Below are 18,284 nucleotides of genomic sequence, written 5' to 3' on the forward strand. Positions count from 1 at the left end.
GAGCTAAATATCAATGGGCAGGGCTGGGTACAGTGGCTCATGCCTGTATGTAATCCCAGTATTTTGGGAGTCTGAGAAGGCAGGATCTCTTGAGCCCAGGTGTTTGAGACCAGCCTGGACAATACAGTGAGACTCTGTTTCTACAAATAATAAAGAAAAATTAGGCCAGGTGCAGTGGCTCACACCGGTAATCCCAGCACTTTGGGAGGCCAAGGTGGTCGAATCACTTGAGGTCAGGAGTTTGAGAACAGCCTGGCCAACGTGGTGAAACCTCATCTCTACTAAAAATACAAAAATTAGCTGGGCATGGTGGTGGGCGCCTGTAATCCCAGCTACTTGAGAGGCTGAGGCATGAGAATCACTTGAGCCTGGGAGGCAGAGGTTGCAGTGAGCCAGGATTGCGCCACTGCACTTCAGCCTGGGCAACAAAATGAGATTCCATCTCAAAACAAAAAAAAAAAAAAGAAAAATTAGCCGGGCATGGTGGTGTGTACAGTAGTCCCAGCTACTTGGAAAGCCGAAGCAGGAGGAGTGCCTGAGCCCAGGAGGTCCAGGCTGCAGTGAGCTGTGATTGTGCCACTATACCGCAGCCTGGGTGACAGTGAGACTTCGTCTCAAAAATAAAACAAAACAAAAGCCAATGGGCAGAAGAACAGGGTGGGAACTGGGAGGTGTGAGAATTAGTGCTTTGTTTGGTTCCACCACAAATTCACTTATAACCTTGGGGAAGTCATTTAATTTTTCTGAGTCCCAGTTTCTTAATCTATAAAAGAAAGAATTTGAATAAAAGGAACTTTCAGCTCTGTGTGTCTCTGACCCAGATGCTATTTCTTCATTACTGTAATTAGAAAAGAGTCCAGTGAATTAACAACTGCCCTCTTTAGCATTAACTGTGATTCAAAATTTTTTTTCTGGCTACATTTAAAAGTTGTATCTGAACAAGAAAGAACTGTTACTAGTTAAAGAAAGTTTAACATGGTATCTTGGCCAGAAGTAAACTAACTTCTAATAGTTGTGAGAATATGAAATACTCTAACAAACAATACAATGTGAAGAATTTAACTTAGGCTGTTTAAAGATTTATAAAGTTTTAGAAACTGGGACAAAGCAATAATTAGCTGTGCCTCAAGGTGCCCAGAGTTGCCTTCTCTGAAGACTAACATGGAATTACATACCTGGTCTACTGGCTACTGGTACTGCAGTGGTAAAAAACACCTTCTCAACTTTAGATGCTTGCTGCTGAAAAAAGAAAAAGAAATCCCATTTATAGCCACTGTAATATGGCAGATCCCCAGGGACCTGAAGCCTCCCAATTGTAATGGTCATCCAAGACGATAGAAAACCTTCAGTGTTCGGGGATTTTTGTACTGAGTGATGTTTTGTTTGTGCTCTGATATGAGGTCACCGCACTCTTTGACATTCAGTGCTGACAATGTAGCTAGCTTTGTACCCTACTAGTTGGCTGGCTCCGGGCTGCCTAATCCAGTGGGTTCTGTATCCAAAGGCTCCTCCTCCTCCAAGGTTGCTTTTCTCAAGCAGATTGTCTTCTTAGAGGGAACCAAGGGCAAGCTTTCTTTCAGGCTCTCCACCTTCCCTGGTGCCCCCTCCAATACTTCTAAGAAAGCTGGAAAGTTCTTTTCTTCCCCTCAGGGATTAAGCTGCATGCCAATGACAGGCTAAGGCTTCCTCTCACAGGCAGACAGCCCTGTAAAGATCTTGTGCTATAAGGTCCACAGCATAGTTCAAGGGTGGGCCCTGGATTCGACCACACTTGGATTCAAGTCCAAGCTCTGCTACTTACTACCTGATTATGTCAAGCATGTGATTTAACTTCTTAGAGTCTTGTTTCCCCACCTATAAAAACAGGGATAACTGCTATGGATGGAGTATCTGTCCCCTCCAAAACTCATGTTGAAAGTTAATGCCCAGTGTGGCGGTATTGAGAGGCTGGGTGTTGTAAGAGGTGACTGGGTCATGAATGAATTAATTCTTCATGGATTAATGGGGTATCATGGAAGTGGGAGTGGTGGCTTTATAAGAAGAGTAAGAGAAGAGAGAAGTGGACTGTGGTGGTATATGTTTATCATCCAGCTATTTGGAAGACTGAGGGAGGATCACTTGAGCTCAGGAGTTTCGAGGCCAGCCCAGCCTCGGCAACATAGTGAGACTCTTTCTCTTAAAAATAAAAATAAAAAATAAGGCTGGGTACTGTGGCTCATGCCTTTAATCCCAGTACTTTGGGAGGCAGAGCCAGGTGGATCATAAGGTCAGGAGATCAAAACCATCCTGGCCAACATGGTGAAACCCTGTCTCTACTAAAAATACAAAAATTAGCCAGGTAGGGCGGCATGCAACTGTAGTCACAGCTACTCGGGAGGCTGAGACAGGAGAATCACTCGAATCCAGGAGGCGGAGGTTGCAGTGAGCTGAGATTGCGCCACTGCACTCTAGCCTGGGTGACAGAGCGAGATTCCGTCTCAAAAAAATTAAAAGAGAGGCCTGAGCTAGGATGTTCAACTCCTCGCCATGTGATGCCCTGTGCTACCTCAGGACTCTGCAGAGGGTCCACAACAGCAGGGCGGCCCTCCAGATGTGGCCCCTTAACTTTGGACTTCTCAGCCTCCATAACTGTAATAAATGTCTTTTCTTTATAAATTACCCGGTTTAGGGTATTCTGTTATAAACAGAAAATGGACCAAGACAATAACCAAAAACCTTTTCAAAGGCCCCTGGTAAAGATGAAATGAGATGATGCCCATAGGACACTTGGCACATGGTGAACATTCAGTAAACATTCATTATGTATATCATTACTAAGTAGGACTATAAACCCATGCCCAGAAGATCACTCTAGTATACTTCCTATTACATTGGCCAAAAGGTTTCTACTTTTTTGAAGTCTTATCTTGAGACAGTCTTTTATCTCTTTAAAAAGGAAATTAAAAAGTGCTTCTAAGATGAGTCTGGGAGCAAAGTGAAAGCTTCTGGCTAAGTTATAGCAAATGACACTATAAAATAATAATGGAGGCTGGGCGCGGTGGCTCACGCCTGTAATTCCAGCACTTTGGGAGCCAAGAGTAGGGGCAGATCACCTGAGGTGAGGAGTTCGAGACTGGCCTGGCCAACATGGTGAAATCCCATCTTTACTAAAAATACAAAAATTAGCCAGGCAAGGTGGTGCATGCCTGAAGTCCCAGCTACTCGGGAGGCTGAGGGAGAAGAATAGCTTGAACCCAGGAGGTGGAGGTTGCAGTGAGCTGAGAACGCACTACTGCACTCCAGCTGGGGCAAGACAGCGAGACTCTGAGTTTAAAAAAAAAAAAAAAAAAAAAGGAGAAGTGAGACCCATATTTAAATACTTGAAAAGAAGAGGGATGACTTGTTTCATTCACCACCCCAGGACAGGGCCAGAGAAAACAATAAAAATCACATGGAGGCAGGCTGGGTCCCAATACTGGAAAGCCCTTTCCAATGACTCCAGCTACCTAGAAATGGAAATAGGCTCTCTCTAGAGGGGGTTGGCACCCTAGTTCTGGAATTTGAGTGTTCTCCCTATTGAGCTCCCTATTGAGCTCGCCTTTCCAGTTTGTCTGATAGTAGCATACATCCACCTCTAGATTCTCCAACCTAGTACATATTTTTCTCCATCTAATTTCTACCCATATGTCAAGGTTCACCTGACCTGTATGGCCACCCAACAAATCATTAGTGTCTGAACCCCTCAATGGAGTGGCCAAGAGCCACCAACTCTGGGATCAATCTGCTTATGCTTCAAGCCCAGCTTTGCCACTTGTGAGCTGTGTGAACTCCAGCCAGTCACTTAACCTCTCTGGACCTCTGCTCTCCATTGGGAAAATTAGACCCAACTCCTAGGATTGTTGTAATATGTTAAAATGTGCTTTGTGGGACATACAGAGCTACAGCTATACAGCGATAGCAGAAATATCAGTGGCTGCTAGGGGAAGAGGTAGAAGGGATGAATAAGTGAAACACAAGGAATTTTTAGGGAAGTAAAACTATTCTGGATATTGTATGGTAGATACATGACATTATGCATTTGTCAAAGCCAGTAGAACTGTACAGCACAAAGAATGGACCCTAATGTAAACTATGGACTTTAGATAATAATAATGTGTCAATACTGGTTTATCAGTTGTAACCAATGTACCACATTGTTACAAGATGTTAGTAATGGGGAAAAAAAATAAGATGATAGAAAAAACAATAATAATAGGGGAGGGCTGGGCATGGTGGCTCACGCCTATAGTCCCAGTACTCTGGGAGACTGAGGCAGGCAGATTGCTTGTGTCCAGGAGTTCAAGACCAGCATGGGCAACATGGCGAAACCATGCCTCTATAAAATAAAGTACAAAAAATTAGCCAGGCATTGTGGTGAGTGCCTGTAGTCCCAGCTAGGAGGCTGAGGTGGGAGGATGGTTTAAACTCAAGAGGCAGAGGTTGTAGTGAGCTGAGATCGCACCACTGCACTCCAGCCTGGGTGACAGAGCCAGATTCTGCCTCAGAATATATATAATAATAATAGGGGAAACTGGGGATGGGGAAAGGGTTTATGGGTACTCTCTGTACCATCTGTTCAACAAAATCCCCTAAAAAAGTAATCTAAAAATAATGTACACACATAATAACTGACGCATTGCAGATCCTCAATTTTTAAAAAATATGTAGCACAGTAAGTCCTTATGCATAGTAAGGACTCAATAAATAACAGCTGTTGATATTTTTAAAATTACCGTTATTAGTATTTGTACTTTGCCTACTGGTAATGTTAACTTTCTTTTTGGCATTTTTAGCCCCTTTAACTAGAATATACATTTTTATAAAAAAGAAATCATGTTTTTTCTCTTTTCTATATCCTCCAGATATTCAGTGTGGTGTCTGGCAAATATTAGGCATTCTAAGTTGTGAGATAGACCTTCCTGAGACAATTCGTCACCATGAAGAATTAACTGAATGACCAAGTCATTTCCCTAGTCATCAAGACCAAGCAAGTACTTCCTCAGAAAATGATTCTATGGTGGGCTGTGGGAGCCCAGATTACTTCTCTGACTTGGCCACTGCTGTCCAGTGCCATCTGACTGGGTCACATCAGTACCTCACATCAGCCTGACTTTGCCTTGAAGACAACCTTTTTCTGGAATATTCTGGGGTCTCTGGAGTTTGTTGACTGCTTTTTTATACTAGATGATGTGATTAGATTGCAATATCAGTAGGAATATTTGTTCGAGTGCCTCCTGCTAGATAAACTTAAAGACTGTTTCTCTGGCTCCTTATTGTAGGTACTGATGACAGCATTTCCTACTTTTATACCACTTGATTATATGGAAGATGACTAAAAGAATTACATGTTTCACGGTGGATATGATAGGAATCTTCCTTTTTAAAGTAAAAGCTTCTGAACATGTCACCTATGTAAATATGCTTCACCCCACTAGGGATATTTATATATAATACTTACAATTTGTTCTTGGTTTTGTGGCGAACTGGTGGCACCATTTAATATCCACTGTAAGTTCTGTTCTCCCATGACTAGGCTGGACTGCAGGATAGCTGTGCTGGGAGTAGGGGTGATGGTTATTGTGGGATTATTAGTTAGGACAGAGTTGGCACCCAGGGGCAGAGTCTGGACCATGGCTGGCAGGGACTCAGTAGTACTTTGTGGTGGGGCTGGTGCTGCCACAGCTGATGCCACTGCCGCTGCTGATGCAGAAGCCCCAGCAACAACAGAAAGTCCTGGTACGACGGGCTGTGGTGCCTGGGGGTGCGGAAGAAACTCTTGATGATTAGCAGCAAACTGTGTGCTGTGGGGAACAGGCACTTCTGGAGGTTGTAAGAGAGCAGGAGGGTTGCCAAATGCAGCTTGCTGGGAGCCAGGTCCTAGGGAGGGAGCAGATGGAGGAGCAGACGGAGCTGAGGCAGGTAGTAGAGGCTGGGGTGGCTCGGAGAGGCCAGGCTGCAGTACAAGTGGAAGAGATAAAGACGCTGAATTTCCTGTGGATGGCGGAACATCACTGACTGACTCTGCATCACCATTAAAAGTTTCAATCAAGGAAGCTGGCAAGAAAAAGAAAGAAATAGAAATATATATATATATATATATATCCCAAGCCTTACATGAGCCACAAAAACAGTCATTATGGGCTAAACAAAAGACAGCTGAAGTTCATTGAGCCGATTTCTTCATAGTTAGCAGGCTGGCTTTCTGTCATTTTCATTTAGTGACACCTCTGGTCAAAGAATCATGTTTCAGCATCAACCTCACTTTCTTTTTTTTTTTTCTCTATTTTTTTTTTTTTTGTTTTTTACTTCATAGACAACCTCACTTTCTAGATGTGAAGACCTAGTATAGATCTAACCATTTAAAAAAGTGTCTTAAGGCTTTTCTGGAAAAGAGACTAGACATCCTTTTTTTGGCATGACTAGTGAATATATTTTCTGACTATTGGGAAATTTTACAGACAAAGTTCCATCAAACACAGTATGATGTATGCATCTGAAGCATAGTTTGTGGGTACTGTCCACTCATAGACAGCGTATCACATCAGAAGAAAGATCTCACAAGGCTGGGCATGGTGGCTCACGCCTGTAGTTTTAGAACTTTGGGAGGCCGAGGCAGGTGGATCACCTAAGCTCAGGAGATTGAGAGCAGCCTGGGCAACATGGCAAAACTCCATCTCTATCAAAAATACAAAAAAAAAAAAAAAATTAACTGGGTGTGGTGGCACATGTCTATGGTCCCAGCTACTTGGGAGGCTGAGGTGGGAGGATCACTTAAGCATGGAGGTGGAGGTTGCAGTGAGCCGAGATCACACCACTGCACTCCCACCTGGGTGACAAAGTGAGACACTGTTTCAAAAAAAAAAAGCAGAAGAAAGAACTCACAGCTCCTCCCATTTTGTTTTTTACAGCCAACAAAAGATTCTGGGAAAGGAGACTCTCTTCTTCAGGACTGAGGGAATTAAGGGAAAAGATGGAATTAAACTGAAAGACCCAAACTTTTCTGACCTTTCATAGAAAGCTCACTCCATTTAAGCTAATTAGAATATCTCATTGTGCCTGTGACTGACTGTGTCAACAAGTGCTGAGATGTGAGTAGAAAGAGTCTGTGTGACAAACCTGTCTGTTGAGGATCTTCCTGAATTGCTGTATCATCTGAATTCTGGAACACTGATTCAAAGATGATTGCTGGTGAAATTGTGCTGAAGTCCTGGCCCTGTGTCTGATGGAGAGAGACGAAGATGTGAGATTGGCCATTCCTTTTTTCTTTTTGGAGACAGAGTTTCACTCTTGTTGCCCAGGCTGGAGTACAATGGTGCAATCTTGGCTCACACCATCCGCATCCCAGGTTCAAGCGAATTCTCCTGCCTCAGCCTCCCAAGTAGCTGGGATTACAGGCACCCACCACCACCCCCAGCTAATGTACTTTTAGTAGAGACAGGGTTTCACCATGTTGGCCAGGCTAGTCTTGAACTCCTGACCCCGTGATCTGCCTGCCTCAGCCTCCCAAAGTGCTGGGATTACAGGCGTAAGCCCCCGCATCCAGCCAGATTGGCCATCTTGAGACAATTCTTCACTATCAGAGAACACATTCAAAGCAGAACTAGAATGAAAATCTTTTGATATGCATCTTGTTTCTACCTTCTGCTATTTAAAATAACACATATTTCCTTAAGCCTCAGACACTGAAGATTTGAGTCCTCAAATACTTTATTTTTATTTATTTATTTATTTATTTATTTATAGAGACAGAATGTCACTATGTTGCTCAGGCTGGTCTTGAACTCCTGGGCTCAAGCAATCCACTCAACTTCAGCCTTCTAAAATGTTAGGATTACAGGCATGAGCCACCATGCCCAGCCCCTCACATACTTTAAAAGAGGAATTAGCACACTGACTTGCCAGTTGACTGCCTGTTTTTGTAAATAAAGTTTTATTTGAAAACAGGCCACACATCCATTTACATATTATCTGTGCTACTTTTGCTACAATGGCAGAGTTTAGTAGTTGTGACGTGATCAACAATGCTGAAAATATTTACTGTCTGGCTCATTACCAAAAAAACGTTGCTGATTTCTGTAAGACCAAATCTTACAGTAAAAAATAAGATTATATAATATTCATTACCCTGCAACTTCCTTTCCTCATGTAATAATAACATTGTGAATATCTTTCATAATATCTACAATATGCTAATACGTATGCATGGTAATAAATCAAACAAGAAAACAATGATAAACAATACTGATAGCTTTATACTTAATAAAAGGTCAGAGGCATTAAAAACAAAAAGGTAAAATGTGAGGGGGGAAAACGCAACACAATGCCCTGAGGGCCTGCCTGCCCACCAGCGCTAATTAAAATGAGCATTCTTCACTTTAGTTCAGGAAAGGCGAAACACTACAGTTTTTCTAGCCATGGTCAACCTCCAATCCACCTCCATCCCCACAGTCCACAGGCCAAGAGTGTAAGGGCAACTGCCTACACAGACCAGACACGGAACAAAAATATGTGAAGCAAGGGAGTCGAGTTGTGACATACTGGAGAGAATGCATGCCAGTCACCTATAGGGCTTCAGTCGAATGCTGCCATGGGACTGTGCAGGACAGGGATTACCAGAACTCAAGTAAGTGGCAAAATTTTGATTTTCTTGTTTTTGAGACAGGTTTTCTTTACTGTACTGCCCACGCTGGAGTGCAGTGGTATGATCATAGCTCCCTGCAGCCTCAAACTCCCAGGCTCAAGCAATCTTCTCACCTCAGCCTCCAAGTAGCTGGGACCACAGGTATGGGCCACCACATCTGGATAATATTTTAATTTTTCTGGAGAGATGGAGTCTCACTATGTTGTCCAGGCTGGTCTTGAACTCCTGGGCTCAAAGGATCCTCTCACCCCAGCCTCCCAAAGTGCTAGGATTATAGGTGTGAGCCACCCAATCAGACCCAGAAATCTTAATTTTTACATGAAATCTATCAACTTGTATATAAAATAGAGTGCAGCTGACCCTTGAACAACATGCATTTGAACTGCACAAGTGGACTTATACTTGGATTTTTTTTTCCACTTCTGCCACCCCTGAGACAGCAAGACCAACCCCTCTCTTCCTTTTCCTTGGCCTGCTCAATGTGAAGACGATGAGGATGAATACCTTTACAATGATCTACTTCCACTTAATAAATGGTAACTTTATTTTCTCTTCCTTGTGGTTTTCTTAACATTTTCTTTTTTCTAGCTTACTTTAAGAATGCAATATATGATATATATATCATTCAAAATATCTGTTAATCTAAACTGTTTTATGTTATCAGTAAGGCTTCCAGTCACAGTAGGCTAAGGCTATTGCTAGCTCAGTTTTGGGGAGTCAAGTTATACTAGGATTTGCTTGTGCAGGGGAGGTATGGATGGGGGGGCCAGCACTCCTAGCCCGTGTTGTTCAAGGGTCACATGTAATTGAAAATAATTTAAACACACCTGTATACACCAAACTAAAACCTATTTTTAGGGCAGATCTTGCCCTAGTGCCAATTTACGGTTTAAGGTCATTTTGTAACAACTCTGCTTCAGGAGGGAGAACTCAGAAGGATCACTTTGGGACTGGGCAGAAGTGTGGCGATGAGTGAGGCTGTCCACCAATCTAGAAGTGCTCAAAGATTAAACTGCCCACTGGAGCCAAAAGGGAACAATTCTTCTTTTTTTTTTTTTTTTTGCCTTTTTTCTGAGACAGGGTCTAACTCTGTTACCCAGGCTGGAGTGAAGTGGCGCAGTTAAGTCAATGCAACCTTGAACTCCTGGGCTCAAGATTCTCCCCTCAGCCTCCCAAGTAGCTGGGACTACAGGCCCATGCCAACATGCCTGACTGCTTTTTAAAAATTATTTTTAGTAGAGATAGGTCCTGCTATATTGCCCAACCTGGTCTTGAACTCCTGATCTCAAGTGGTCCTCCCAAAGCACTAGGATTACAAGTATGAGCCACCACCACCAGCTGATAATTTTATGCTGAGTCTATCAGCTGAAGAAGGGGAAATTCAATTTTTTTTTTTTTAGTTCAGCGATCTTGATTGCCAGTATGATAGAAGCTGAAGTTAGATGTGAGGCCAGGCACAGTGGTTCACACCTGTAATCCCAGCACTTCAGGAGGCCAAGGCAGGCAGATCACTTGACGTCAGGAGTTCAAGACCAGCCTGGCCAACATGGTGAAACCCTGTCTCTACCCAAATACGAAAATTAGCTGAGTGTGGTGACGTATGCCTGTAACCCTAGCTACTCAGGAGGCTGATGCAGGAGAATCACTTGAACCTGGGAGGCAGAGGTTGCAGCGAGCCTAGATTGTGCCACTGCACTCCAGCCTGGGGGACAGAGCAAGACTCCATCTCCAAAAAAAAAAAAAAAAAAAAAAAAAAAACACACAAAGAAATACATTTTATACTGTATATACATACATTCTTCCTATTATATTCATATCCATATGTATAACTGAAACGAGTCTGTAAAATAGATTTTATCCTTACTATGTGCAATGTCCTCTGATTTTTTCTCTTTTTTTTTTTCGAGAGGGAGTCTCACTCTGTCCCCCAGGCTGGAGTGCAGTGGTGTGATCTTGGCTCACTACAACCTCCGCTTCCTGGGTTCAAGCAATTCTCCTGCCTCAGCCTCCTGAGCAGCTGAGATTACAGGCATACGCCACCATGCCCAGCTAATTTTTGTATTTTTAGTAGAGATGGGGTTTCATCATATTGGCCAGGCTGGTATCGAACTCCTGATCTGTGATCCGCCTGCCTTGGCCTCGCAAAATGCTGGGATTATAGGCATGAGCCACTGTACCCAGCCTTTTTTTTTTTTTTTTTTTTTTGAGATGGAGTCTCACTCTGTCCCCCAGGCTGGAGTGCAGTGGTGCAATCTCAGCTCACTGCAACCTCCGCCTCCCAGGTTCAAGTGATTCTCCTGCCTCAGCCTTCCAAGTAGCTGGGATTATAGGCACGAGCCACCATACCCGGCTAATGTTTGTATTTTTCGTAGAGATGGGGTTTCACCATGTTGGTCAGGCTGGTCTCAAGCTCCTGACCTCATGATCTGCCTGCCTCAGCCTTCCAAAGTGCTGGGATTACAGGCATGATCCACCGTGCCCAGCTCCAGCCGATTTTTTTTTCTATTCTATTGATGTCTTTGAAATGCTGATTATAAACCACTATTTTAAAACTCAATAAAAAGGTGCAATCCAGTTTGAAAAATAACTGACTAACAACTACTATTGGGCATTAACTACCTCCTCTTAATTATTATTTTTGTTCTATCTGTTTATAAATCATTATAGGTAGTAACCCAATTAAAAAGGAATGAGCTATATTTATCAATGATATTAGGTTGGTACAAAAGTAATTGTGGTCTTTGCCATTACTTTCAATGGCAATTACTTTTGACCAACCTAATACCTCAATATTAGGAAAAAGAAAAGGAGTGGGCTTGTATGCTTCCAAAACATATGTACAAAAATGTTCACAGCAGCACTATTCATAATGGCTCCAAACTAGAAACTATCCAAATTTCCAACAGGAGAAAGAACAAGTATTAGTATATTCATTTAGGGTATTGTGGCATATTCCCTAAGTATAATACTGTTCAACAGCAAGAATGAATGATCTATAACTATATGTAACAATATGGCTTAATTTCTTAAACATAATGTTATGAGAAAAAAGCCAGACATAAACAAGTATATGATTCCAATCATAAAAGCAAAAACAGGAAAAACTAATCTTAGTTGTTAGAAGTAAGAATAGTGGCTGTCTGCTGGGAGAAATCATAGCTTTTGGGAGTATGCAGTTGTGAAGGGGGAGCTCTGGGGTGCTGAGAATGTTCTTTTGTTTGTTTTGTTTTGAGATGGAGTTTCGCTCTTGTCGCCCAGGCTGGAGAGCAATGGCACGATCTCAGCTCACTGCAACCTCTGTCTCCCAGGTTCAAGTGATTCTCCTGCCTCAGCCTCCTGAGTAGCCCCCGCTAATTTTTGTATTTTTAGTAGAGACGGGGTTTTGTCATGTCGGCCAGGCTGATCTTGAACTCCTGACCTCAGCTGATCCGCCCACCTCAGCCTCCCAGATTGCTGGGATTACAGGCGTAAGCCACCATGCCCAGCTGGGAATGTTCTTTTTGATTGGGGTGCTGGTTACCTAAGTGTGATGAATTGTGATGATTCATCAAGCTGTACATTTATAATACATGTACTTTTCTGGGTGTATATTGTACCTAAATAAAAAGCTTGTCAAGATTTTTTTAAAAGGAAAATGCTGAAGCCCCTGCCAAGCTTCAGGGCAAAAACACTGGGAGCTGAGTGGGTAGGAACAACTTTCACAAGCAGAGAAGACAAGAACAGGCTGAGCTTTCCAGCAAGAAGAGGAGAATACAGGTAGCTGTCTGGGACCAGGATGGATCCTGGAGTTGTGCAGCCAAAAAGGAGAGAGAAGGCCATTCCCTAGCACCTTCAACCCTCCTTTAACAAAAGATCTGAGCAAACCAAAGTTCATTTCTAGGACATATATTCACATGTGGCTGCTCAGAAACCCATAACATCATTATCTCATATAAATTTACTATTTGATGTTAACAAGTCCTGATTCTCTTTTTTTTCTTTTGAGACAGGGTCTTGTTCTGTTGCCCAGGCTGGAATGCAGTGGTGTGATCATGGCTCACTCCAGGGCTCAAGCAATCCTCTTGCCTCAGCCTCCCAAACAGCTGAGACCACAGATATGCACCACCACACCCAGCTAATATTTTATTTTTAGTAGAGATGAGATCTCACTGTGTTGCCCAGACTGGTCTCAAACTCCTGGGCTCAAGCAGTCCACCCGCCTCAGCTTCCCAAAGTGCTAGGATTACAGACATGAGCCACTGCACATGTCCCTAATTTTTTTCAAGGAAAGAAAAATTAATCCTATTGCTTCAAGGAATTTTGGCCTTAGTTTGAAAGGCTAAAATCAATTTCCATATCTGAGATAAACACTGGGTAGCAGGAACATAAGCTATAATTAAACCCCAAGGGATAGTGCTTCTCTCTCAATTATATAAATTGTGATAGAAAAGGCTTATTTATTTATTTATTTATTTATTTTGAGACGGAGTTTTGCTCTTGTTGCCCAGGCTGGAGTGCAATGGCATGATCTCGGCTTACTGCAACCTGCAACCTCTGCCTCCCAGGTTCAAGCGATTCTCCTGCTGCAGCCTCCCAAGTAGCTGGGATTACAGGCATGTGCCACCATGCCTAGCTAATTTTGTATTTTTAGTAGAGACAGGGTTTCTCCATGTTGGTCAGGCTGGTCTCAAACTCCCGACCTCAGGTGATCCACCTGCCTCAGCCTCCCAAAGTGCTGGGATAACAGGCGTGAGCTACTGCACCCGGCTGGTTTCCCTTTTTTATAAGTATTTAATGTCTCCTTACACGTATTTTCTTGGTGACCCTAGGGCTCCAGAAAGCTCCTGAGTCATATGTTATAGTCTTGGCCAGAGAAGAGACTCCTAAACTATTTAACACAGTTACGTGTTAAAGGGATATTCTTCCCAGAAATCTTAAGCTGGTCCTTAGAGGGCATCTAGGCCACCCAGTGCAGAAATTTCTTTTATAACATTAGTTGTGAAATATAAAAATCATATGATGTACCCATTTACTCTTTTTCTCTTTGCTCTTTGTTCTTTAGATTGATTCATTTCTATTGTTCGATCTTCAACTTAACTGACTCATTCTTCTTTAATTCCAGTCTGCTGTTAAGCCCCATCCAGTCAATTATTTCAGCTATATTTTTCCATTTTAGATTTCCATTTGGGACATTTTTTACATTTTATATTCCTCTGCTGAGATTTCCTATTTGTTCGATCATTATCAGCATATTCCTTTATGGCCTTAAGCATGTAATAGCTCTTAAAAATCCTTGTCCCATAAAAATAAAAATAAAAATAATCCTTGTCTGTTAATTTTAACATTAGATAGGTCATCTTGGGGTCCACCTCCACAGATTACCTTTTCTCTTAAATAGGGATCATGTTTTCCTGTTTCCTCACCTGTTTACTAATTTGGGATTGCTCTGAACATTGCAAATGATATACTGTAGACACTCTGGATTCTGTTACACTTCTTGAAATAGTGTTGACTTGTTTGAATATTCCATTAACTTCATCTCCCTTGCAGTGGATGGAGCTGTGATCTTTGTGTAGTTCTTTTTACTACTGGCTGGGCTGTCCCAACCCATATCCCGCACATCCATGGTCAACCAGAGATTTGAAGAGAGTTTATACCCAGAACTTGGGGCTCCCCCTTCCTGACTCTTTCCTTTCCATGCTACCTGCCTTCACTTTCCAGGTGCTGTGACCCTGAACTCTGTCCTCTGGTTATTCAAGCCAGTAAGACTGAGTTTTTATGAGTTTGGCTGCCTCATTAGGTGCCAGCTGGGGCTTGCCCAAGGTGGATAAGCTGTAAAACCTGCAAGCCTACCCAGTGCCTTTACTATCTTCTGAGCAATCCCTTCTTCCAAGGTTACCTCTGCTTGCTGTTGGTTGCTCACCAGTGCCCTTCCTTAGTCGCTTTCTATATTTTGTCTAGCATTTTTGGTGTTTTCTGCGGGAGAGTTGGTCTCATAAGAACTCTGCCACTACCAGAAGGAGAATTAGGCCTTGGAGTGCTTACATAAAAATGCAGGTTCAGACGCCACAGTCAGACTTGCTGACTCAGCAGGCTTGCAGGGAGGCCCAAGAACCTACAATTTTAGAAGTACTGTAGTTGACTCCACTAGCCACACATTGGAAAAAAAAAAAAAAACACTTTTTCACAGTATTCCTGAATCATTCAGTCTCTGTTCAAATAATTCCCATCACATTTATTCATTATGCACACAATCACAGATAATCTACCCTATGCTATATTTATTTGCCAGGAAAAATGACAACAAAAAACCCAAACTCAAAATTAGTGTTAGCAATACTGCAAAACTCTCACGTTCAATAAGGAGGAGGCTGCGTAAGCTCAGATTCAATGCAGTGGTTTGTAAGGTGCATCATGGAGCCAATGGGAATGGCAGTAAAATTTCCTAACAGCTTGAATCAAAGCAATAAGATTAAGGCAAAGTAGGTTTGTCCTTTAGCAGATAAAGGCCTGTATAAGAGGTTTCTTCAAAACACTAATAAGTTTTAAAAAGGGAAATTTTCTCTCCCCATGGCATAAAACAAATAAAAAATAAAATTAAAATTAAAAAGGGAAAGGACCAAGCCAGGTGAGACACACAGGGTTTGAGAAAGTCCAGAAACTAGAATCCTGGCTATGTCTTACAGTACTAGATGTTAAGTTCCTCAAGGACAAACTATACCAACTTTTTTACCACTATAAGCTCAGTACTGGCACAGTGCCTGGTCAATAAATAGTTGCTAAATGAGTAAAAAAAGAAATTTTCTGGGGCCAGGAGGTTACCGAGTGAGTGACCTGGGTCAAAAGGTAACAGGCATCAGAGAGAAAAGCCTCTCCTAATAGAACTCTTATCAGGAGAAGAAGAAAAAATCCTATACAGTCAGTAATTAAACACAATTAAATCTAGAAAACATCAAAGGCTGACCTGCCGCAATTTCCCCATCAAAGGAGTGCTCAGTTCTTGCCCTTATTTTTCTAGCACAGATATTACAGTTACACTTACTATATTGGAATTTTCCCGCAATTCAGAATCTGTGGACAGAAGGCTCAAGTCACTCAGACAAAGTGAGTGATTTGTATCCTGTGAAAGAGAAAAAAGTCTAATTGAGTAACAAAAATCAGGATGTATAGTGGCATATCATGTAATAAAACACTTGATTACAAAGTCCCTAATGTTCCACATGTCTACATGTGTTATCTGAAGAAGTATAAGCCAACCAAAGCAAGGACTAAGTGAATCAGTTAATTTTTAAAAATCCTGATATTCTTAGAAGAATCTGTTACGTTTCTTCATTTCTTAAAGGTGATTAATAAAGAGTTTTAACATTGTTTCATGACTAAAGCTCCAGAGTAACAAACCTATAATAATGTGAAATTAATACTATCTGTATACTTGGTCTCATCATTTACAGTGATTTCACATGACCTCATTTGCCATTCATATAAACCTTGGAAGTATTATTCTATATCCCCATTTTTTATTCTTTTTGTAACAAATTGCCACAGACTTATATTCCCATTTTAAATATGAGAAAACTGATGCTCAGACATAAGGAACAAACTGCCCCAAAACACATAGCTAATTAGCAGAAGACAAATCCGGTGCTTCTGACTGAAAAGTCAATGTTCCTTCCACCACTATGTCTCCCACGTGGGCACCGAAGGGCTCCTTACTCAGAGTGGTGCTGGGGATTCAGTACTCAAATCCCACTACCCAAGCTAAGTGAACTCTGGATTCCCAGAATGCCAGTCACAATGCACATTTTAGGTGGTGGCCCTAAATGCTCCTATTCATGCACACAATCAACAAACATTCATAATGCATCTACTATGTAATAGACACTGTTCCAGGCCCAGGGATACAATAATGAACCAACTAAAGTCCTTCCCCCAAAGAGCTTACGTTCTTGTGGAGAGAGAGGACAAAAAAACAAATAAATATACAAGCTGTGAGAGGATAAGTGTTACGGAGAGTAAGGGGAGTAGGGAACTCTGGAGTAGGAGTTGCTCTTATTGGATGGTTAGGAAAGTCCTCTTAGGTAAATAGCATTTGAGTAGAGAGTGAAGGAAGGAGGGCATGGGCTGTGCACATATCTGGGGAAGATGTTCCAAGCAGAGGGTATAGCAAGTATAAAGGCCTAGGGGCATGAGTGGGCACTCCTTGGTTCAAGAAACCACAAAGAGGACTATATGGCTGAAGTGAAAGGAAGAAGAAAGTAGGCTGGGCGCAGTGGCTCACACCTGTAATCCTAGCACTTTGGGAGGCCAAGGCAGATAGATCACTTGAGCTCAGGAGAGCAAGACCGGTCCAGGCAACATGGTGAAGACCCCATCTCTGCTAAAGATACAAAAAAATATCCGAGTGTGGTGGTGCATGCCTGTGGTCCCAGCTATTCGGGAGGATCCCTGAGCCAGGGAGGCGGAGGTCACAGTGAGCAGAGATTGCACCACTGTATGCCAGCCTACGTGACAGAGCAAGACACTGTTTCAAATAAAATAAAAATAAAAGAGAGATAGATGAGATCAGAGAAGCAACCAGGCCAGAAGGTGTAGGGCCCCGTAACCACTATAAAGACTCTGACTTTTATTTCCAATGATACAAGAAGCTACTGGAGGCCAGGTGGGGTGGCTCATGCCTGTAATCCCAGCACTTTGGGAGGCTGAGATTGGGGGCGGGGGGGGGGGTGGTAGTGGTGGTGGGTGGGGAGGATGGGAGAGATTGCTTGGAGCTCATCTCTATGTTAAAGTAATTTTCAAAAATCTACAAAAATAAGTAAAAATTTAAAAAGCTACTGGAGGGTTATGAGCAGAGGACAGACATTATCTGCTTTATGGTTCAGAAAGATTGCTCTGGCTCACATGTGTAGAACAGTCCGTTGCGGAGCGGAGATGGGGAAGAGATCCTATGAACCCCATTTAACAGGTTATTGCAATAATCCAGGCATAAAAGACAACAGTGGACTGAACAAAGTAATCAGAAGAAATGATCGGATTCTAGATAAATTATCAAGGGTGAGCTGGTAGACTTTGCTGGCAGATGTGGAGTGTGAGGGAAAAAAAGGAGTCAAGAATGACTATAAGATTTTTGGCCTCTGCCACTAGAAAACCAGAGCTGCCATTTACCAAGATGAAGAAGACTGCAGGAAGAACAGGTTTGGACATGTTAAGTTTGACAAGAGTAGATGATATCTGGGTGGAGATGTTGAGTAGGTGGTTGAATACGCAAGTCAAGACACTGATCTTGACCCTGACTTCTTCCCTATCACTAACAGATATACAGAGAAGACATTTTAATCTTTGACTATGATACACAAACAACTGTTGATGATCTGTGGTACCCAGATCAAGAGACAAAAACACTACATACCTCTAATCCATTGTGTTGTGGAAGTGCACTGTATGAGTGTCCTTTGTTATCGTGACCTTTCATGTGACTTTTGAGACTGTATTGAGTGCTGAATGTTTTCTCACAGCCATTACTGGGGCAGAAGAAGGGTCTTTCACCTGCAAGAATAACAAAGTAGTGTTAATTTACCATAAAGTCATTGAACTGTATTAAGAAATCTACCTTTCCCTAACAGAGGAAAGTAAGTATTATTAAGAGAGT

The 18,284-nt window shown here is 42.3% G+C and overlaps 1 protein-coding gene across 1 annotated transcript in view; it reads right to left on the reverse strand.

Moving 5' to 3' along the window:
- MTF1 (metal regulatory transcription factor 1) overlaps positions 1-18,284 on the reverse strand; it is a 54,234-nt gene that overhangs the window by 6,837 nt on the left and 29,113 nt on the right. Inside the window, exons 6-10 of the mRNA XM_012439134.3 lie at positions 18,045-18,181; positions 15,681-15,758; positions 7,135-7,237; positions 5,477-6,072; positions 1,176-1,239 (exon numbers count right to left, since the gene is read on the reverse strand). Coding sequence (XP_012294557.1) covers positions 1,176-1,239; positions 5,477-6,072; positions 7,135-7,237; positions 15,681-15,758; positions 18,045-18,181 — 978 coding nt within the window. The remainder of the gene's footprint in view (positions 1-1,175; positions 1,240-5,476; positions 6,073-7,134; positions 7,238-15,680; positions 15,759-18,044; positions 18,182-18,284) is intronic.

Source organism: Aotus nancymaae, unplaced genomic scaffold, assembly GCF_030222135.1.
Source record: "Aotus nancymaae isolate 86718 unplaced genomic scaffold, 86718_ANA_hifiasm-v0.15.2.pri h1tg000007l, whole genome shotgun sequence".
Taxonomy (NCBI): Eukaryota; Metazoa; Chordata; class Mammalia; order Primates; family Aotidae; genus Aotus; species Aotus nancymaae.